Source organism: Siphateles boraxobius, unplaced genomic scaffold (genome assembly GCF_051911475.1).
Source record: "Siphateles boraxobius isolate OS27281-9 unplaced genomic scaffold, OSU_SipBor_1 5, whole genome shotgun sequence".
Lineage (NCBI taxonomy): Eukaryota > Metazoa > Chordata > Actinopteri > Cypriniformes > Leuciscidae > Siphateles > Siphateles boraxobius.
This window is the reverse complement of record NW_027509141.1, coordinates 24,539,796-24,563,432: the sequence shown is the minus strand read 5'-3', so window position 1 is coordinate 24,563,432 and position 23,637 is coordinate 24,539,796. Positions and strand designations below refer to the sequence as shown.

The 23,637-nt window shown below is 37.8% G+C and overlaps 1 protein-coding gene across 2 annotated transcripts; it reads left to right on the top strand.

Annotated features, from left to right (window-relative positions):
- The first annotated feature begins 5,739 nt into the window (after positions 1 to 5,739).
- Positions 5,740 to 23,488, top strand: myh7ba (myosin, heavy chain 7B, cardiac muscle, beta a). 2 transcript variants are annotated; one of them, XM_077203472.1, is made up of 41 exons: positions 5,740 to 5,914; positions 6,170 to 6,273; positions 7,201 to 7,344; positions 8,099 to 8,255; positions 8,399 to 8,426; positions 8,676 to 8,772; positions 9,628 to 9,720; positions 9,922 to 9,985; positions 10,086 to 10,184; positions 10,268 to 10,371; positions 10,456 to 10,594; positions 10,679 to 10,797; positions 11,061 to 11,210; positions 11,301 to 11,471; positions 11,578 to 11,757; positions 12,084 to 12,216; positions 12,307 to 12,383; positions 12,764 to 12,851; positions 13,031 to 13,148; positions 13,271 to 13,394; positions 13,528 to 13,664; positions 15,884 to 16,139; positions 16,446 to 16,688; positions 16,777 to 16,953; positions 17,039 to 17,184; positions 17,258 to 17,348; positions 17,430 to 17,819; positions 18,933 to 19,059; positions 19,188 to 19,306; positions 19,407 to 19,603; positions 19,685 to 20,034; positions 20,133 to 20,257; positions 20,789 to 20,904; positions 21,024 to 21,216; positions 21,394 to 21,597; positions 21,740 to 21,865; positions 21,954 to 22,124; positions 22,225 to 22,329; positions 22,435 to 22,530; positions 22,617 to 22,763; positions 22,876 to 23,488. In XM_077203472.1, exons 1-41 carry the CDS (start codon positions 5,815 to 5,817, stop codon positions 22,885 to 22,887), a joined length of 5,817 nt encoding a protein of 1,938 aa, XP_077059587.1. In that variant the 5' UTR covers positions 5,740 to 5,814; the 3' UTR covers positions 22,888 to 23,488. The 2 variants fall into 2 exon arrangements, with proteins under 2 accessions (XP_077059587.1, XP_077059586.1); XM_077203471.1 differs by lacking the exons at positions 5,740 to 5,914; positions 6,170 to 6,273; positions 7,201 to 7,344; ... (1 more) ...; positions 8,399 to 8,426; positions 8,676 to 8,772 and adding an exon at positions 9,381 to 9,533.
- The last annotated feature ends 149 nt before the right edge of the window (positions 23,489 to 23,637 follow it).

The window sequence follows — 23,637 nt, the reverse complement described above, 5'->3', positions numbered from 1 at the left end:
CCGCTTGCGTCTTGTGTAGACACGGTGTAATAAGACACTCTTCTCCGCTCCTCAAATGCATAAAACATTAGCCTTTATACAGTGTTTCTTGAGTAAGGAAAACACTGTAGCCTACTTACTCAAACATCCAGTTGTTTATTTACCCTTGCATTGCAAACAAGCAGAGGCGGTCCAAACTGTGTGCGGCACTTCATTCACGATAGAGGCGGGGTGGAGTTATGAGGATTTACAGGCAGTTTGAGAATCCAATGGAGTTACGAGGTTTGATCACAAGCTCTTTTTAATACTTTTCAATGGTTAAATATAAAAAAAACAAAAAAGCAATGGGTGACCAACAGATTTATAAAAAAATGGAGATATAAGGTTTCGCCCGACAGCGACGATATGCTTGTTAGGAGTTTTGAGTTTAAAACTAAAGATGGGATGAAATGTTCAAATAAAGAGAATGATAGGAAAATAAAACACATTTCAGTTCAGTTCACACAGTTCAGATGCTACTCTTTAGTCTTTGAGAAAGGCATGCTGAACGCCATCTGTGTCATGGGCAGGCTGTGTCTGCGTTTAAGCAGTTGCTCCATGCGACAGGTGCCACAGTCTCCCGGGACGCTTCAGAGGCGCAGGGAGCAGAGGCAGAGTAAACTGACTTCAGTAGTGGACAAACCCCCCCTGCATTCCACACCACCTTTCAGATTAACTGTGGCCTCTGGCATGTGAATCACTGCCCTCGTAAGGTTCAGAGGAACCGTGGTAAAAGCCATGAGGTGGACAATGTAAATTGTGTTTAGAACCTCACTCATGTGATTGTGCATGCTGTCTTCAGGTCGCCTGTAAGAAGCCACTCAGCAACACATGCCAATTAGCAAGGTCTCCATATTAGCAAGTTATCAGAGCAACAACTGGTTAGACAAATGAATCAGGTTTTAAATTTCTTAACAAGACGATGAGGGTGCTTTTACTTTATGGCAAGCCTTTTCTATTATTTGGTTACTATAGGCAGCTTAAATAAAACTTGTTAGATAATCCATGTCTGTGTATTTTATGGCTATCAAAGTTAAACGTAAAACTGATCTGGAAAAATATCTATCGTGAAAAAGGATCACTGGGTAAAAAGATACACTTAATAATAATAACAATAATAATTATAATACAAAATCTACATTTTTCTGAAAATATTTTAATAATTTGCTTGTTTAAGTCAGGGTTATTATTAACTATAAAAACATTTTTGTTAACTGAAATGAAGATGAAATAAAATAAAATATAAACAATAGTAGGCCTATATACAAAATTTAGAAACAAATTTAGAAATAAAATAACTGAAAAACTTTTAAAGAGTAAAATTACTAACTGTAAAACTACAAAAAATTAACCTAAAAAGGTTAAATATTTAGGCTATTTTAAATAATACCTAAATAGTAATATTACAACAAAAAAAACATCAAATAATTTTAAAAAACTAATAAAAATGACAAAAGCACATAATAACTTTACTAAAAAATAAACGAAAATTACAATGAAATCTGAAAATATTAAATAAAAATATTAAAATTCAAAATATTAATAAAACCTAGTATATAAATAATATAAAAATGACACTGGTTTCAGTACAGTAACAATAATAGTATTATAAAGTATCACACAGTATGAAAATATAGCTTTTATCGCTATATTTTCATTTCTATTTAGGGAGAAGGTCCTTTTCAAGGGGATTATCATATTAGGGGGCCCTTGGCATCAGGAAAAAAATAAATAAACCACTGGTGAAGATCATTAAATTTAAATAAAAACGAAACAACAGTTTTTGCTGCCTCCTAAAACGATTTACAATACTATCCCTTTAAAAGCCTCCATGATTCCAACTGTGTAAAATGAAAACATCATCAAGGAGGACAAAAAGCACCAGTTAATCTTCCTACAACAGTCATGTTGATGATCATCACCACATCAGTATGAAGTAGTCTGGGGACGCTTAATGCATTACTGAAACCAGGCAGGGATTTTCTGCGATATCACAAAGTGCGACCGCTTGTCTGCATTGGTTTAGATAAAGCCACGTGGCGGTGAGATAGCCGAACAAAGGCATGTCCTGACAGGGCATAAATAGAAAAACAGCTAAAGATGCTGGTATCCCCAACTAGGGCCAAAGGCCATGACTTAAACCAGTGAAAGACAGACTATTGTCTAAAGCCACAGTGGTAGGAGGAGAGTCTCTTTATCCACCACTTGCTTAAAGACTAATTGACTCATTGCCTGTTTGTGTGTTTGTGTTAGGCTCTGTTCACGGTATTGGATGAGATTACTGAAGAGCTTGAGGTATTAACTCATGTCTCCTCAATATGCTTTTCCGTCCCCCCTCCTATGGATTGACGACTTGCAACAGAGACAGCACAGTTGCCGAAAGGTTTTGTGGACAATCACAGCGATTAGCCGACGTCCAAACTGAATGGAGTGGCTGCTGCTAACTGGCACCAGTGCATTCTCATCTAAAGACCGAAGGCACTATTTTATTTGAAACACTGACATGCGTTACTATTTTTCCTATTACCACTTGCTGGGCTGGGCGTTTATTTGAATTATCAGGTCTTACATGACAAATTAGGTATGCATGTGTGGTGGTCTACCCCCTTAAAAAGTGTGTGTGTGCCTGTAAATCTCAGCCTCCCTCCACTTCAGTGTCTAAGCCTGCTGGCATTTGGTGCACGATGATCTAAAACAACTGTGACCCAACTGCAATTGCAACTTTGATTCCAGGAATCCCTGTTTCAGTGGGGATGATGTGACTTAACTCCACTGTTTTGCAACAACCGATAAACATGCAGATAAATATATGCATGCACAAAAGTCCGGCTCATTTCAAATGTTTCTGAGCTTGTGTTATTGAATTACTGTGGCTATTTAACAGTTATTTTAATCTTCCTAAATGCTGCGTGTACATAGAATGATCTGAAATGTTACAGGCACCCTCTGATTTCATTATCTCTCACGTTTTATCTGTCCGTCAACATTTTTATGCACAGACTAGCAAGTGAGGCTGTACATAACGCAGCTGCCACACTTATGAAGCGTCCCAGAATAGCCCTCAACTGGCCTGCTATATCTAAATGAAGCGCAAGAAAGTTTCAGTCATCAATGTAACACTCCTTGCTTAGCCAAAAGATAGCTGCAGTCCCAACAACAACTATCATTTGTAGTTATTCCACTAAATTGCCATAAGATTGATAACAATAGCAGTAACAGGTTTCAACATTTCATAGATTCATTATGTTCATAATGCTGTCTGCGTCCTGTAAATTTGTAATTTTGTTGATTGATTTCTTTCTTAAACAATAAGCAGTCTATAACAATAGCCACTGTTTATTGCTCTTTGTCAGGAATGTCAGCCTTTGGCATGAGGCAGAGATGGAGTATTCTTGTCTACAGTATATCGGGACTCTACGAGCCCCCTCCCCTTTTGGTCCACACTCTTTACCCCTTTTCCACATACAAGGACACTGATCTCAAGGTCAGATCCACAGGGGCCGGTGTGTAAAAAGAGGCGCTCTTCTCCAGCACGCTCAATTACTGCACTGACACCATAGTGGAAAAGTAGCACTGGCTGCCTGCATTATAAGCTGAATTTAGGCCTGTTATTTTAGCACTTTGTCTGGAAAGTTCTGCGCCACACATTTTGTATATCAAAAATCTGAGTCGGCAGTGAAGTGGCCTGGATGTGTGAATTATGAGAAGGTCTGAAACCACATGTAATTGCCATCTTAAAGGGATAGTTCTCCCAAAAATTTACATTTTGTCATCATTTACTCCCCCTCATGCTGTTCCAAACCTGTATGAGTTTCTTTCTTCTATTGAACCCCAAAGAAGATATTTTGAAGAATGTTGGTAATCAAACAGTTGATGGTAGGAACTTCCACAGCATTTTTTTTTCTACTATGGAAGTCAATGGGTGCCGTCAACTGTCTGGTTACCAACATTCTTCAAAACATCTTCTTTTGATTTCAACTGAAGAAAGAAACTCAAACAGGTTTGGAGCAACACAAGGATGAGTAAATGATGACAGAATTTCATTTTTGGGTGAACTATCCCTTTAAGAAAATATTAAAAAATATTAGTCTGGTGTTTTTTCCCCAAGCCTTCATGCTACATGTATGACAGATTTAGAGTTATTGTACTGATTTTCCTTCAACTCAATCAGAAAATTGTGCTCATTTCCATTGTGGAAAGAAAATCCATCTCAATTATGTTGCTATTATCATTAAGAGCAGTGCATCTTGGCTTATTTTGGCATGTATTTTTAGCGTCCCATATCATGTCAAGCACAAGGGACCCTTTAGTAATTTCGTCTAGGGTTGCATTTACTGTGGCCACACACACACAATGCCTCTCTCCGCTGGCGTTTACAACAAAGGATTCCGCAAACAAGCAATTAGAGTAAGGGAGAAGACTGAACACATGGCCATTATGTTCACCTAATACTTGTCCTGTATGTTGAGGAGAGAATTGTTGACGAGTTATTGAAGAGATGTTAAAGAGCCAATGGTAAGGGTGTTGCTTGTTGCCGCTGAGTGGATCTCTGTAACCTTTATCCAAGCAAGGGCCGGGGGAATTTTGCAGTGACCACAGCCGCTCAGATGATTGTCGGTGTTGAAAACAAAATATAACTCGAAGAAAAATTATTAACTGTGAAAACTATGAATTATTAACTGTGAAATATGTTAATTATTATTGCATTTATTAAAAGCACAAGTGTTAAGTTGATGCATATTTGTCCACATTTGTTGTGGTGATAGCAGTTACAAAGCTGATACGGTGTCAACTGGCACTAAACATGCATCTATTTTGATCTGATAATCGTCTTGATTGATATTGTTTGACGATAGTCACAGATAGAAATGATGGTGTTCATAGGAAAAGAAACTTACTAGTTGCTTATCAAATTACTTTTTACATAACAGGCAATCATTTTGAAGTCCGAAACATGAAACACATAACAGCTAAAAACATGAAATTAAAAACAGCATATTTCAAACAAACGAATATCATTTTTAATGTCATTAAATATTAATTGATTTTATTGCTATATTCTAATGATCACAGTTTTTATTGTCAAAAAGCTAAAAATAATAAAATATGATTTAATTCCACTTCTGTAAGCTACATAATTATCCAAAATGAAAATGTAAATTTTGTTTTAAAAAAAATGGATTATTGATTAGTTTCTAATCAGTGCCCTCCACTCAATAAAATTAAAATAACCAAGTTTGGGTTTAGGTAAAGATAAAAATGCGGCTTGCCCTTTTGTGTCAGTTTGGGCACACAGTAAGCACCAATAGGCGGTGGAGGAGGTGACACATGATAATTTTTGTGACCATGACCTTGGAGGAGATGATAAAAGGAGTTTGGCCACTCCACCCGTTCAGTCCGTGTTAAGGTCAGTTAGCAAATTATGACTGGACACTTTGAATCATTTAATTTAATTTATCATTTGTTTATATTACAATACAGGAATCATAAAATGCTATCAAATCAGACTCTTAAAACTTAAACTTTTATTTTGTGTCAGTAATGCAATGCTTAGTTTTATTACATAATACACCACCTGGAACATATATTCAATTTAAATTGTAATTGTTTGTGATTATTCCCTCTATGTGAAAGTTTGTAGGCTACTATTTGACTTTTTGTTAACATAATAGCCTATATTTTTCATTTTACTTTTTTAATTATTGAATTTCAAATGTAACCAAAAAACGTGTCTTCTTTTAAAGGTATCTGGAAAGTTTTGTCTTCAGCGAGTAAAGGAGCGGTGGATTTATCATCATGTCGAGACTGTTGGATATGAAGGAGTTTGGAGAAGCTGCACCGTTTCTGCGCAAATCCAAACTGGAGCTGCTGGCAGCGCAAACTTTGCCGTTTGATGGTACTTGAAATATATTTTCAAGTGACTTCCACAATTGTTTTACAGCGGATACGAACACTTCAATTCTCTTTGATATACCTGGCATCTGGTTTACGCGGCTGCTAGTTGTTCGTAATTGCATGTTAGGTTCTTAAACTGTTAATGTTGAAAAGGCTATATTGAAATAAATTTGGCATTGAATACTGGATTCATAGCAAACAAACCAACGATAAACTTTCTCGACGCATGGATATTGACAGACTTCCTTGTGCGCAGGAAAGAAACGCGCTTGGATACCAGATGAAAAGGACGCGTACACTGAGGTGGAAATCAGGGACATTGATGGTGACAAGGTAATCGTTGAGACGAAGGATGGAAAGGTAAGACTCTTTAATGGAATTCGATTTATCATGTAAAAACGATCAAATGAGGACATCTGAATTGAATGATTTGCGGATAGGCCTATGTCAAAACAAATGAACTTTTGCTGCATTAGGGCTTTGACTTAATGGTGTAAAATCAATGCAACTAATGAAATTGAATTGTAGGCTAATAATTAGCCTATGTTTTTATTGTGCGATAATGACTTGCTACACTATTCCACCATTTACTTAGATAAATAGCCTAGATAGACATGAAATATTGTTTTGAGTTTAAATTATTTTACAATTAGCCTAAGGAAAATAGGCTGCCCGCCCTTTACAATGTAAAAGGCCAACATTGCGTAAGATATATAATTATAGGGATATTTTATCAGTTTTATTATTAGCTTAACCTGAAATTCCAGTTAGCAATTTTTAAATAATGAACTAGTTAACGACCATGTTTATCAATGTAACTTGTCCTCTATTTCAAGTCACCATCGAGCACTTTGCGTACCTGTTCGACGGTCTTCCGATCAATATATTGGTTTTCTGGCCTCGCCATTTATCAAAGGTTTTATATTTAGCATAGGCTATATTAACAATGATAATGTTTAGAGTATTTTCTGAGGCTATTTGTATAAGCTGTGTAGTAGGCTAGTAACCCGTTTTGAGTCGCCAGATGGCGACATTAACTATTTTAAAGTGCGCTAAAGTCAGCGGAGTGATACGTGACACATTAAAGTAGTACCAGTATGTTGACATGAGGAACTTTGATCTAGTTTAGTGGTCATTAAAAATAAAATATTTGACGGCTAAATGTGCGATTGGCTAATCAGAAAGTAATCAGAGCCATGTAATAAGGAATAATAAATAATTTCCCTGTCCCTTATCTACAACCATGTTCTGACCCTTTACTGTATTCATTCCCTCTGAATCCTGTAGTGCTTAACTGTCAAGGAGGATGACATTCAACAGATGAACCCACCGAAGTTTGACATGATAGAGGACATGGCCATGCTCACACACCTGAACGAAGCTTCGGTGCTCTGTAATCTGCGGAGGCGCTACAGCAATTGGATGATCTATGTTGGTACCATCACATCACAGCTCAAAGCAAAGAAAAGATCTGCCCTTTCTCACTAATCTTTGATGCCACAAATAACCTGACCGGGCATTAAACATAGAGGGGCGGCACTATTCATAGAGCTTTACAGGCACAGTAATGAATTTAACACTTGCCTTTGCCAAGGGACAAATACAAGTGAATTCTCAAGAGGCATGTCCTTTATAACTGCCATATTCCAAGTTTCTCATAAAGTCATCTCAGGAAGTTTACGGTTTCCTGGAGTGCATTTAAACAGATTGTGTACATGGGAAAACTAAAATATGGAAGTCTGTATAAATAGAAAAAGTTAATAGTGAAGTTAGCATAAAAAAATAAACTCACATAGTAAAATATAACTACACTCTAATTTCAGTTTGGAACTATTATACATTAAGGTGAATTGGTTGCTAATTCATACGAATTTGTTCAATCTCATTCAAATTGTTTCGCTCAATATGCTTACGCCTCACTGATGGTTAGTTTTAGGGGTGGACCTTCTTGCTATTTTTACATAAAAATGCGTTCAATAAAGTCAAAATGTAAAAGTACATTTTTCTTTATATATATAATGATTATTTTTTGGCTTTGCAAATGTAAGGTCCAGGCTTGTAATTCAATTTATCTCTCTATCCACCAAGGTTAAAAAATAAAATAAAAAAAAACCCTGGTCATTGGTCATTTATCGTGACTAAACACCATACCTGAGATTAATCTTGTCAAATCCTCTCATGACAGACGTATTCTGGACTGTTCTGTGTGACCGTGAACCCATATAAATGGCTTCCCGTCTACACGTCCCCTGTAGTGGCTGCTTACAAAGGCAAACGTCGCTCCGAGGCTCCACCTCACATCTATTCCATCGCTGACAATGCCTACAATGACATGTTGCGCAGTAAGTATTAAATTAAAGCATTGCTTGTCTCTTCCCTGCCCTCTACCATAACTTACAGGAGGGATCATTTTCTCCTAACAAACTTTATCCGAAGGAGAAAAGCCCTTTATGACTTAAAATTGTGTTATTGTTTCCCTACACAGATCGGGATAATCAGTCCATGCTAATCACGTAAGTTTGGACATATCTGTACACATTCTGTATTGTTGCATTAACACACATTTTCAGTCTGGTAAAAAGTTTTTTTTTTTTTTAAATCAGCGAATTATTCTTTGAACAATTTTTCAGATTACTTTTTCTTTATTTTTTTAAAAGAACATTTTGTTTCACTGTTTTTTCTAATGTTCTTTGCTATGGTATTTTTCTTTATTTTTTTCTTTTTCAATGTCTTATCACTCAATAATTTCTTGATACTCATAGCGGAGAATCTGGTGCTGGCAAAACGGTAAACACGAAACGTGTAATTCAGTATTTTGCCATAGTAGCGGCCCTGGGTGAGGCACCAACTAAAAAAGGAGTAAGACAACGCTCTCTCGGTTTCCCTCACATCATGTCCCTCTTTTTCAATCAGCTTTTTTTTTACCTCTCATGTTGGCAAGTGTTTGTCATTATCATTTTGAAGTCGTTCCTCATCTAGGTGTCTGGCACAATTTTACAGAGACTTTAGCTCTATGTATTGTAATTTGTTTTTCTATAAATGTAAATGGACATCTAGCCTGAGGTTTGACTCTCCCTTTCATTTGCATATGTTTTTGCCAGTTTCCCCAAATGTTTTGTGGGGTTAACCTGACTCTGTGTTTTCAATAGCTTATCCTCAGCACATCATCTCCTGCATTTTTCCTCCTTGTTCTTGAAGTTTTTCTGTAAAACAAACTTGTGATTAACATTTCAAGTTGGTCCAACATCTTTGTTTCCTATATTACATATTTTACACTCCATTTTAAAAATCCATTATTCACAGAATATTTTTTTTTCTGATTATCATAGTTAAATACTTTGTTGTATTTGATGTGAGCTAACAAGATTTTACCCCGTTTTTCATTCTTAACCCATAATAGTCTAAGAATTAGCATTTTAAGTAAAACTTAAATACTTATAAATGGGTCATTTAAAAATGTTACATGCATTTTATCAAATTCATATTAAACAATCAGTCTATTTAGAATGGAATAGAATAATATAATAAAAATAGAAGCTGAGAAATATGTAATGTTTAGCAAAACAACAATCTTTTTTGTTGCTGTTTTTTGTTTTAAGGCCCCTGCAACTAAAACAGGGGTGAGTATATCTTCATCCGTGGAGAATACTGCATAAACTGGAACAAATTAAGCTGAAAATCAAATCTCATCAATTATAAAACTACTTCTCCCAGGGTACTTTAGAGGACCAGATCATTGAAGCTAATCCCGCAATGGAGGCTTTTGGAAATGCCAAGACACTGAGGAATGACAACTCGTCCCGTTTTGTGAGTATCTGACACTATATAGAGTATAGACCAATGTTGTAGTTCTTAAGTCTGCTCCTCTCACATACACAAAAAGACTGATTTTACCATACTGTAAACTTAAAATGACTGCATATTATCATGGTGTTCAACCATATGCGTCATAAGATAATACATAATGTGCAAATTCATTTACATTCTTGCTCTGAATTCTTGCTCTAGGGTAAGTTCATCAGGATCCATTTCGGACAAACAGGGAAACTGGCTTCCGCTGACATTGACTTGTGTAAGTAAATTGTTCAAAGACTGATGATGCCCTTCTAGTTCATGTCATTCCAAAATGTAAAACCTGACAGTGCAGTGATTTTTTCAAATTATTTGTATAGATCTACTAGAAAAATCCAGAGTTATATTTCAGCAGCCTGGAGAGAGAAGTTACCACATCTTCTACCAGATCATGTCACAAAAGAAGCCTGAACTTCTTGGTATGATAAATGCTATAATTGTGTATTTTATTGACCTATTATTCAAGAAAATCCTTCAATTATTCTTTCCTTGTGGATTTCAGACATGCTTCTGGTCTCTTCAAATCCCTATGACTACCATTTTTGCTCCCAAGGAGTGACAACGGTGGAGAACATGGATGATGGGCAGGAACTTATGGCTACCGATGTAAGCTGTGAACATTTTATTTTATCACCTACAAAGACCAAATGAAAAAAAATTGCCTGCAAAATCATTCTCTTTTTCATCCAGCATGCCATGGACATCCTTGGCTTTACCCCAGAAGAAAAGTACGGCTGCTATAAAATAGTAGGCTCAATCATGCACTTTGGGAACATGAAATTCAAACAGAAGCAGCGGGAGGAACAGGCAGAGACCGACGGCACTGAAAGTAAGTGTAAATCCATAACCTGACTTGTCTATTACAAATATGCCTTAAAGATGGTCCAAAACTTAAGTGAAATGATCTTTTCAGGTGCTGATAAGGCCTCCTACCTGATGGGTGTTAGCTCAGCAGACCTCATGAAGGGTCTTCTGCACCCTAGAGTGAAGGTGGGCAACGAGTATGTGGTTAAAGGACAGAATGTCGAACAGGTGAGAAGTGTTCCCAAAATCCTGCCTATGGATGTGTCTATAGTTACAGAAAGAAAAAAATACTAATTGGGGGGGAATAATAATGATAATTTGCTTTCAATATTAATGCATGTCGAAACCACTGACATTTACTGTTGATCTATTAAGATACAAGGAATAAATAAGCCTGAGAAATCAGCCTGGTATCCAGGCAACTGTTGCAATCCATGTATGTGACAGCTGTGGTCTTAATGTGCTCCACACACATTGTGTGGCTCCACCAGGTTAACTATGCCTTGGGAGCTCTGGCCAAAGCCACTTATGATCGCATGTTCAAGTGGTTGGTGGGACGTATAAATAGGACGCTCTACACCGCTCTGCCACGGCAGTTCTTTATCGGAGTGCTGGACATCGCCGGCTTTGAGATCTTTGAGGTGAGTGACTCTCGAAATTCCACACCGCACTTATCTAGATTTCCGCCGGCATTCACACTTGTGCATCTGTCATGTGGATTCTCTCAACAGCTCAACAGCTTCGAGCAGCTCTGCATCAACTTCACCAATGAGAAACTGCAACAGTTTTTCAACCACCACATGTTCATTCTGGAACAAGAGGAGTACAAAAGGGAGGGCATTGAGTGGACCTTTATCGACTTTGGACTTGACCTCCAAGCCTGCATTGACCTCATTGAAAAGGTTTTTTGCAGTTAAAACATGATAGGAATATTACAGCAAATAGTTTTTATTACAGAATGTACCAAGAATATTATTACACCCTTTTGAGCTTTTTTCTCTTCGTTAGCCCTTAGGAATTATGTCCATCCTTGAAGAGGAGTGCATGTTCCCTAAAGCTTCCGACAACAGCTTCAAGGCTAAGCTGTTTGACAATCACCTTGGCAAGTCTGCCAATTTCCAAAAGCCAAGGCCTGACAAGAAGAGAAAGTATGAGGCTCATTTTGAGCTGGGTCACTACGCAGGAGTGGTGAGTTTGTACCAGTAATAGAGCTTGAACAAGACTAAATGTAAAGGTCTCTTAGGTAGCACCTGATATTAAAAGTATGTTATGTATTTTAGATTATTTTTGGTACTTTCTCTGCTGAAAAACAACTTAAACCAGTCAGTTAGCTGGCTTTAGCAGGGTGAAGCTTGTCTTCCAGCCTGGGAAGCTGAAAAGTGCTCTCTAAAAAAATGCAAATCAGCAAGGCTAGGATGCGGAACCAGTTTAGGATGGTTTAAGCTGTTTTTAAGTAACCCTGCTGAAAAAAAGATATTGAATATTACTTAAAAAGAGTTTTATCTGAATTTCAGGTGCCATACAATATTATCGGTTGGTTAGACAAAAACAAAGACCCCCTGAATGAAACAGTGGTAGTCTGTTTCCAGAAATCAGCCAACAAGCTTCTGGCTTGTCTCTATGAGAATTATGTTAGCTCTGACTCAGGTAAATAAACCACACATTCTGTCTGAAATATACCACAATTATTTTCTAAACCATAGAATACTTATTCTAAATTAAACTTTTTCCTTTTAGCCTCTGACACAAAAACAGGGGGCAAAGAAAAGAGGAAAAAGGCTGCTTCTTTCCAGACAGTGTCACAGCTACACAAGGTGGGAATATAACAAGACTTTTCTGCTACATGCGCTAGGTAGAAACTGATATTAAACAGAAATAATTATTCATGGTCATAAAAACAAAAAATCAAAACTCGTCAGTACTAAGAGGGAGGCAGTTAAGACTTGCAGTGATGTTTAGAGAAATGACACATGAACATCACTTTAAGTCTGTGCTGGCTCCTGTTCTGTCTGTTCCCACAAAGAACATCAACAACTTAAGGTAAGTCTAGAAACACACTTGACAATGTTGTTTTGATGAGAACGACACTTTTGCATTTGTTGAATGCATGTGCTTTTAGCAGTGTAAAATGTGGAAACACTGCTGTACAACATGACTTACATGAGTGTGTCCCTTGATTGCTTCTCACCTACAGGAGAATCTCAACAAGTTGATGACAAACTTGCGGAGCACTCAGCCCCATTTTGTGCGCTGTATCATCCCCAATGAGACCAAAACACCAGGTGCTGCACTGGGCACTTCAACACATCCAAATCAACAGGATTTTCATAAAAATCACTATTTCTGAGCATCAATCAAAATCACAGCTTTATGTTACACTAAAACATTGGTCTGAAAAAGTATCCAAGCTGCAAAACCTCAGCGCAAACATCAAACTAAAACATTTTCGTCTTATTTGCAGGAATTATGGACGCTTTCCTTGTGCTGCACCAGTTGCGCTGTAATGGAGTGCTGGAGGGCATTCGCATTTGCAGGAAGGGATTTCCTAACAGAATTATTTATGCCGAATTCAAACAACGGTAAGAAGAGCTACTGCGTTTACTCACTTTGTGTTCATAAATACATAAAAAAGGCACTATAAATTACTATATAATCCATATGGCATAAACAATGAGGATGTGTGAATTCCTCCATTTCAAAGATATCGCATTCTGAATCCTCACGCTATCCCTGATGATAAGTTTGTGGACAGCAGGAAGGCTGCAGAGAAACTGCTGGCTTCACTGGAAATCGACCATAATCAATATAGATTTGGGCATACTAAGGCAAGTCAGACTTCATATAGTAAGATTGTTTGTTGCTTTGAACCTCAAGCAATGGGACATCAATCAGAGGTGCTACTAGTCTGAACAGAAGACAAAATTGTCTAGATCAACAGTCTGTGTCTCTGCATTACAGGTGTTCTTTAAGACTGGTCTGCTGGGACACCTAGAGGAGATGAGGGATGAGCGTCTGGCTAAAGTTCTCACTTTGCTGCAGTCCGCCAGCCGTGGCAAGATCATGAGGATGGAGCTGAAGAAGATGATGGAGAGGAAGTAATACGCGATTCCATGCAAAATTGCTACTAACATTAAAATGGATGCCCCTGAACATATTTGGACATTTAAGTCACACTTAAAAATGAATGAAAGTCATTGTATTAGATAACATTTCCAATCAGGTTTTGCGCATTTTTAAAAAACGATATTGCACCCAAAAAAAAGTCTCTGTACAGTATTATGACAATTTCATTGAACATTTTCTGATTATCAATAGTAAGTGGAACATCCATCACTTTGACCCCAGTAGGTCAAAAATAATTGCTAAAATGGCTCACAAAAGTAAAGAAAGAAGTACTAAGAAAAGCTCTATCATCATTTGTTTGAAGATGTTAAGTGTGGTTTAAGCAAAATATATTTTGGGGCCATTGTTAATAGATTTAGAGATTTTTCTGAATATAAAATATGAAGTAAAATATGAAGGTTACATATTCAGCTTTAAACTGCGGTCACATAAGCAAAATTTCACGGGCAAAAATGTCTATTGTTATTTTCTAAGAGTGTAGCGATTTTTGAAGCCTAGCTCACAGACAATGATAAAAACAAATGAAGGAGAATTCACAATGCTGTGAATTCGGGTGACCACTATGAACCTGATGCAGCTGCAATGCAAGGCAAAATCCTTCGCCCTCATGCAAAATTCCTGATCGTGCAGATTAATACAGATGATTGTGACCTCGAAAATGTGCAGAACCACAGTAAATGACTGCAGCTTTACCCTGCTAACAGCTCTTACCTGCAATCCACTAGTATAGAGGAAAACGGCTTGCATGCTCTTATATTCTCGATATTCTAACTCTGAAATGATGCCGCCCTACACAAATATTCATTCTACAAAACTATACTGATATCCAACAGGTTTACTCCTAATAAAGATAGCAACAAGCTGTTGTCACATGATACCTCTCAACCCTTAACATATGAGAGGTATTTTGGGGCCATGTGGATGGAGTGTGTGAGGCGTGTGTCTTCAGATATGCATTTGTCCATGTGCATGTGTGGCCGAGACCCTTCATACGCTCCGACACTCTCTGTGAAACATGTAAGGTTTTCCATGTCCATCTCCATGACCTCCACCCTTTCCCTTTATTAGACAATGCCGACAGTGTCCTTAAAGCTTATAGGCTCAGTGGGTCACATGGCAGCTGCTCAGCCCATACCCCACTCCCCACTAAAAATACAGACCAGCTCCCTTCTCAAAGATCTGTTTTACCAAGGCGCCTGTGCCTCTAAAGGACCACATTGAAAGCATATCGGCAGACTGGCAAAGGATTAAAGCCGCTGGTCCAACAGAAGGCCTCGGTTTCTAAATAAATATTAGGCACTTCACCTTTTGGGTGGCCTGAGGCACAGATGCACGGCAGCTATTTGATCAGACCGAATTCTATGCCGTCATGCCTAAAGAAGTAACCGCATAACTGTGACAGCAAGTGCATGACATCTGAAAGTCGCCCCAGTAATAGACTAACTAAAATGAGCCTCATTTCATGCATTCATGGACATAAGCCAGTGGGTCATATGGGGGTGACAGTCTTCTCATGATCAGTGTTGATATTGTTAACTAAAACTGTTAAAAAGTGTTTTCACCAACTGAAATAAAGCTCAAATAAAATGAAATAAAAATAGAAATGTTGCCTCGGCAACTAATTGAAGTTAACAAAAACACATAAAATACATACTAAAATGTAATGACAATTAAAAAGAAGTGAAAATATATTAATAAATACAATAAACGTATATAAATAATACTAAAATAACACTGCCCATGATGCATCAATAGTTTAAGTTCATGTAGTTAACACAGTGTTTTTATAGTTTAAATATAGATGAATGATAAGACTGCAGAAATACTTGTTACAATAAATGAGACAAAAACTGCAACTGTGAAACAAAAACTAATTGTATTGTTTAAAAAAAAAGAAGAAGAATTGGACTAGAGACAGTAAAACCTAAAATAGTCGAGTTCAAAATGGTGGCTGTAGGAATGGAAGCCTGACTTTTCAGGTTAAAGAACCAATTACACGATGTAACTGGACCAGCTTGAAAAATAGAGTATTTTAGCATAATTTGATTTAAAAATTGTAAAACAAAATTGTAAAATTTATTTCCAACAGTTTTCAATCGCCCCCAATTTAACTATAAAGGAGATGTACTTGTATCACCAAGATGGCTGACGTGCCTTAAAGAGAATGATTATATCTGCCTTTTGTCATTAGGGAGGCTCTGATGATTATCCAATGGAATATTCGGGCCTTCAACACTGTGAAAAATTGGCCGTGGATGAAACTTTTTTTCAAAATCAAGCCCCTGCTGAGGAGCGCAGCCACAGAAAAAGAGCTGGCCGCTCTAAAAGAGGAGTTCCTGAAGCTAAAGGAAGCACTAGAGAAATCAGAGTGCAAACGCAAAGAGCTGGAGGAGAAACAGGTCAGCCTTATCCAAGAGAAGAATGACCTTTCCCTGCAACTTCAGGCAGTAAGTATCATACAATATCAGTTTGCAGTTCGAGTGGCAAACACGGTTTGCTCATAAACACCACAAAATGAGCTACAGTGGCCATAGAAGTATAAAATTACCTTTCTTCTCCAAGTCACTAATTTTAAGATGATCTATTTAGGTTTTAGGAAATAAAGATGATGTAAAAGATCTACAATTGTTCTACAAGCGTTTTAATGATGATACCTAATAAATTGTGAAATAGTCCAAAAAGAATAAAATGAATTGTACATATTACATACAGGTGTTAAAATGCTTGAATTTACTTTTCAAATCGCTCTACAGGAGCAGGATAACCTGGCAGATGCTGAGGATCGCTGTGACCTGCTCATCAAAACCAAGATTCATCTTGAAGCCAGAGTGAAGGAGATGACTGAACGCCTGGAAGATGAAGAGGAGATGAACGCTACCGTTCTTGCAAAAAAACGCAAGCTAGAGGATGAGTGTGCTGAGCTGAAAAAGGACATGGATGATCTGGAGATAACCTTGGCCAAGGTGGAGAAGGAGAAGCATGCCACTGAAAACAAGGTGAGGCCATTCTGAAGAAAATGAACCACAAGCTTTGTTGTCGAGCCACCGTGAAGTCTGTTAAACTAATCAAAAGACCTCTTCATAGGTGAAGAATCTGATAGAAGAGATGGCAGCTTTGGATGACACTATTCTGAAGCTTACCAAAGAGAAGAAGTCCTTACAGGAGAGTCACCAGCAGACGTTGGATGACTTGCAGATGGAGGAAGAAAAAGTCAACACTCTAACTAAGGCCAAAGCCAAGTTGGAGCAGCAAGTAGATGATGTACGTTCATATGTTGGATAAATGTTAGAAGGACCGTTCTAGAATGAGTCAGGAATCAGTAATACAATATAATCCCTTGTTTTAGTTGGAGGGATCCTTGGAACAGGAGAAGAAATTGCGAATGGACCTGGAACGGGCCAAACGCAAGCTAGAGGGTGATCTGAAGCTGTCAATGGAGTCTGTCATGGACCTCGAAAATGACAAGCAGCAATTAGAGGAAAAGCTAAAGAAGTAAGGTTATCATATGACAAGATGCTGTAAAATAAAACCATTTCTGTTCTTAATTTGTCGTGATTTTTTGTAGGAAAGACTTTGAAATGAACCAGATCAGTTCGAAAATCGAAGATGAGCAAGCATTAATCATCCAGCTTCAAAAAAAGATCAAGGAATTGCAGGTAAATCAAACTAGACCATTAATCTTCAAATTTATGTCTCAGTCAATACATATTTTCATTTGTACTTTCATTGTGTTCAAGGCTCGTATTGAGGAGCTTGAAGAGGAACTGGAAGCAGAGCGTTCCACCCGAGCGAAGACTGAGAAACAGCGAGGCGATGCATCCAAAGAGCTTGAAGAGCTCAGCGAGCTTCTCGAGGAAGCCGGAGGAGCCACGTCAGCCCAAATTGAGATGAATAAAAAACGGGAGGCAGACTTTCTAAAGCTGCGCCGTAACCTTGAGGAGGCCATATTGCACCACGAGGCTATGACTGCTGCACTGCGCAAAAAGCATGCAGACAGCGTGGCTGAACTGAGTGAGCAAATTGACAGCCTTCAGCGAGTCAAACAGAAGTTGGAGAAGGAGAGGAGTGAGGCCAAGATGGAGGCGGATGACCTCACCTCAAATTTAGAGCAGCTGGCAAAGAGCAAGGTGGAAAATATGATGCATCACATTCAGATCTAATTTAACTAGCATTAATTTAGCATTGACTTTAACACTGAAAAATCAAGGGCTGATTTCAGTTTGAGCTCAGGTTTAAATAGTCTTTGTTGGGTGAATTTTACATGCTCTGATTTTGTATATACTATTATTATTTTATTTATAGATTAAATTTTACACAATATGTTTAAATGCGTATTAGGTATCATTTATTTACAAGGAAAAATAATTTACAGCATTTATTAATGTAGCTTAATGTTAATTTTTAAATATCAAATATTTTTACTATTCAAGCTCTATGAAGTAACAACGGTGAATCTATTATTAACAAACATGAATTAGCAAAAAATAGTATATCTATGAATTAACATGAACCTAGATAAATGCTGTGAAAACTGTTGTTCATTCTTAGTTCATGATACCTAATGCTTTAACTAATGTTAACAAATTTAACCTTATTGTACAATTAAATTATATGCCTATATATAACATAAATAATGCAAAAGAAACAATCATTTAAAACAATTACAATTAAAATATTCAAATGCCTTATATTTAACAGTCATTTTAATTTACTAAGTGTAATAAAAAAAAAACTTTAAGGTTAATTGATTACAATTTTTTTCCCCAAAAAATGGTGCAGAAAAATTTTACCCATTTCAGACTGAACTGTATAGCCACATTCAAAAGAACAATATCCTGTGACCGTAGTCCATATACACACGGCATCTGCGCATCATAAAATAACCAGACAGTCTTAATAAAATTAACTGAACTGAGTAAAAACTTGACTCACTTACTTAACTACAAGTTATCATTATTTTCAATAAAAATATGAAGAAAGTTTTGTGTCAGTATCATTACTGAGTGTTTTTCCATAAAACAATGTGTTGGTAAAGATACAAATAAAGGAATAAATAAAGGAATCTGACAGGAAACATATAATAAATAATATGTATGTGGCATGTGTGTGTATATATTTATATTATATATATTTATATACACATAGATGTATGTTTTCATATATTTTCATTCATATACATATAAGAGACAATTTATTGAAAACAATTTATTATATTATTTCATTATATAAAAATATTGCAGGCTACCAGTGAGAAAATGTGTCGCCTCTATGAGGACCAGATGAATGAGTCAAAAGCCAAAGTGGAGGAGCTCCAAAGACAGCTCAGTGACACCAACACGCAGCGAGCCCGCGCTCAGGCTGAAAGCGGTATACCAAAAAACTACCTACTGAACAAATTCAACCTTAACAAGAACCACTTTGAAATCTATGCACCGATTTTGAGGCATTTAATATACCTAATAACTCTGAACCTACCTAACTTTTACATAATACAGGCGAACAGGGCAGAAAGCTGGAGGAGCGTGAAGCTCTGGTGTCTCAACTGCAGCGTACCAAGAATTCCCTGAGCCAAAACATAGAGGAGCTCAAGAAACAGCTAGATGAAGAAACCAAAGTAAGAGAACCAATTTTCCCCCTCACTGCTTAACATGTTTTGGCTTTAATGTGGAACAAATTTGTAACATTTACTTGTCTTTGGCATCTGCTCCTTTCAGTCAAAGAATTCCTTGGCTCATGCCTTGCAATCATCCAGGCATGACTGTGATCTACTGAGGGAGCAGTATGATGAAGAGCAAGAGGGCAAATCTGAGCTGCAGCGTGCACTGTCCAAGGCTAACGCCGAGGTTGCACAATGGAGGACCAAGTATGAGACAGACGCCATTCAGAAGACAGAGGAACTTGAGGAAGCAAAGTGAGTGTGTGGAGTAGAAGGACAATAATGACTGGCTTCATTCAATCTAAAACTGAATCATTATATTCCTAAACTTGACAGGAAGAAGTTGGCCACCCGCCTCCAAGAGGCTGAGGAACAAGTCGAGGCAACAAACGCCAAGTGCTCCTCTCTAGAAAAGACCAAACATCGGCTTCAGTCAGAGATTGAGGATCTTGTAGTAGATCTGGAGCGCTCTAATGCAGCCGCTGCTGCTCTGGACAAGAAACAGAGGCAATTTGACAAGATTCTGGCCGAATGGAGGCAGAAGTACGAGGAGTGTCAGTCTGAGCTGGAATCTTCACAGAAAGAGTCTCGTAATCTGAGCACCGAGCTGTTTAAACTCAAGAACTCTTATGAAGAGGCTCTGGACCATCTGGAGAGCATCAAACGAGAGAATAAAAATCTACAGGGTATGTTTTGAACTTCATGGATTATGAATGGAGGTCAAATTAACATACATTGTCAGTCACAAAATGTGTTTTTATCATTATCATCATGTTTCTAACAGAAGAGATTTCTGACCTGAATGACCAAATAAGCCAGGGTGGCAAGACCATTCATGAGCTTGAGAAGATCAAGAAGGGCTTGGACATGGAGAAGACAGAAATTCAAGTAGCACTGGAAGAAGCTGAAGTACTGTTTTTTGTGTCTGAAATTTTTGTAGCTAAGAACCAGAAATGAAAATGAGTCAATTTTTATGTTACACCAATAATATATTGAAGTATTTGCGTGAAATTGTGATAAACAAACATTAAGCCATCAATGTAAATATTTTCAATGATTATTATAGTGACATTTTAAACAAAGGTAGTGGGAAATTTCCAGTTTGCTAAGCATTTACAGAAAGAAAGAACTTGTTTACTTGAGCATTTACTTGAACAGAAATAAAATTGTTTAGTGGGTCTTTTTTTAGGTAAGGTTACATATTGAATGTATGCATTGAAGAGAAAAGACAGTTTGATTCAGGGTAAAAACTTGAATACTTTCTTTAGATAAGAATGACATATTGATAAATGATCAATCTCTGGAAATAAAAAGTAAAAAAATAAATGACTTGACAAGTGCAGCTGAGGTGTTTAAAACTGGCCTTTATAGAATAATATCACACCAAAACAGACTTGAAGATACTTTGACTCTCATTCTCTTACCTTATTTTTGTATCAGGGCACTCTGGAGCATGAGGAGAGTAAGACTCTGCGTATACAGATGGAGTTCAACCTGATCAAAGCAGACATTGACAGGAAGCTAGCTGAGAAAGATGAGGAAATCGACAACCTTCGGTGAGAACTAGTGAGAAAGACTGATTATTGAACCATTATTTTCCATTACTCCATTCCATTATAAGACCATTGTTGTTTTAACCACAAGTTTTCCTAACTTATTTACTCACCTTTACTAGGCGTAACCATCAGCGTGTCATAGAGTCCATGCAAGCCACCCTGGATGCAGAAGCAAAATCCCGTAATGAAGCCATCAGGGTGAAGAAGAAGATGGAGGGTGACCTGAATGAAATGGAGGTTCAGCTGAACCATGCAAATCGCTTGGCCACTGAGTCCCAAAAAATGGTCCGTAACCTGCAGACACAGGTTAAGGTAAATCCAAATGTCGCTTTTGTTAAAAAAAACATATTTTAACTATTGCATCATTAATATGGGAAATAAAAACAGTTTTGGATTATTTTAATATCATGATATATATGCAAAATAATCAAAACAAATAGTCACCTACTCAAGGCTAAATAACATAAAATCCATCTTATAAATGAAAAGGACCTTCAGATTGAGCTGGATGAGACTATTCACCAAAATGAAGAACTGAAGGAACAGAGTGCCATTACTGAACGCAGGAACAACCTCCTGACAGCTGAGGTGGAAGAACTGAGAAGCCAGCTGGAGCAGAACGATCGGGCTCGCAAACTGGCAGAGTTTGAGCTCCTGGAAACCACAGAGAGAGTCAACCTACTGCATGCCCAGGTAATGGCCAGATGTTCCATCAAGGTTTGCAGAAGGAAACTCTTCCAGGCAGTGTTGTGACTGCCAGGAAGAGTCAAGGTTCTGCAAACCTTGATAATACCTTGAATAATACCTAGGCATTTAATTCTTTCTGCCTCCCCAGAACACATCACTGCTCAATCAAAAGAAAAAGTTGGAGAGTGATCTCTCCACGTTGTCTAGCGAGATGGATGACGCTGTGCAGGAGGGCCGAAATGCAGAAGAGAAAGCCAAAAAGGCCATCAATGATGTGAGGAGCTTGTATAGTGAGGATTCTTTTGGTAAAAATTGTGTTGTGTATTGTACATGAAATTTAATATGAAGCTTCCAACGAGCAGGCTGCCATGATGGCGGAAGAGCTCAAGAAAGAGCAGGACACCAGCACTCACCTGGAACGTATGAAGAAGAACATGGAGCAGACCATCAAAGATCTGCAGATGCGTCTGGATGAAGCTGAGCAGATTGCTCTAAAAGGAGGCAAGAAGCAAATTCAGAAACTGGAAAGCAAGGTATGCATGATGACTTTTGCCATCTATAAAATAATTCAAACCTGAATGACATCAATGATGTCCTGCACCTTATAAAAATATAAAACAAACTTTTCTCAAGGCGAGAGACCTAGAGAATGAACTGGAATCTGAGCAGAAAAAAAGCAATGAATTCCAGAAGGGTGTTCGCAAATATGAGCGAAGGATCAAGGAGCTCACCTATCAGGTACAAATGAGACAGATTCACAAATTAAATTTAGTTAGTACAATAGCTTGAGTTGCACTGAGCCTGAAAGAATAAAGCCTGTGGCACCACCTGTTGTTTCTACAGACTGAAGAGGACAGGAAGAACATGGCTCGCCTTCAGGAACTCATAGACAAGCTGCAGGCCAAAGTTAAGACCTACAAGAGACAAGCAGAGGAGGCGGTGAGTCTACAAATAAACCTTAATGTGCTACATCTCATGTATACTTAAAACAACAACACTGATGGTTCCTGCTGATTGTATTGTAGGAGGAGCAAGCTAATACCAACTTGACCAAGTACAAGAAGATCCAACATGAGCTGGATGATGCTGAAGAACGAGCCGAGATTGCAGAGTCTCAAGTGAATAAACTACGTACCCGCACCAGAGACTCGGGTAGCAAGGCTAGTCCTAAGGCATGTAGCTCAAGTCTTGAATATTGCGTTTCAACATATTGGCTATTTTTTCCCCCATTAAGGCTGTACTGAATACATTTAGAATAATCATCTTTGTTTATACCCATTTCAGCTTGCAGAGTGAGGAGGAAGCCCCTCTCGTAGTCGTACCATGAACACAGCCCACTGCAACAGTTTTGTGTGCCAGAAGCTTTGAGCAAGATAAAAAAGTGTGTTTATGTTTATGTAGACAATATAAAAGTGTATTTCATGTTGTCCCCATTTATACCAATGTATACTGCAATTTCATGACAACTCTGACTTTAAACTAAGAAAAAAGATAAAACACAGCCACTCTAAAGCCCTCTTCAGGGTGTTCAAGGTGTTATGCAAAAAAAGAATAAGTGTATGATGACTATACCACAATGTAAACAAATGTGTTTACAATTAATAATTTACTGCAGTCTTTCCTTTTGCTCTGGCCAATATGGCATGGCAGTGGTTGTGGACGTATACTGACACCTAGCGTCGTGGGACACAAAAGCAATACATTTTCGAGTAACTGACTGTCTGTAGGATGACCAGACGTCCCGAAAAATACGCGCATTTAGATATGCTAATTTTCATTAATTCGTTTCGTTGAAATGGCTGTTGTACCACAACCCCAACACACCGCTTTTTTTGTGGCAGACTAAAGACAGACTGTTGATCTTTGAATAAAAATATGTGTTGGTTTAGGTTTGAAATTCATTATCTTTTATTATAGGCTATGTAGTCTAATATCATAGTAGGCCTACCCATAAACACCACCCCCGGTCCCGAATTTCAGCCAATCAGTCATCTGGTCACTCACCATTTAAGCAACTGGTACCATTAGAAATGCGCTACTAGAGTC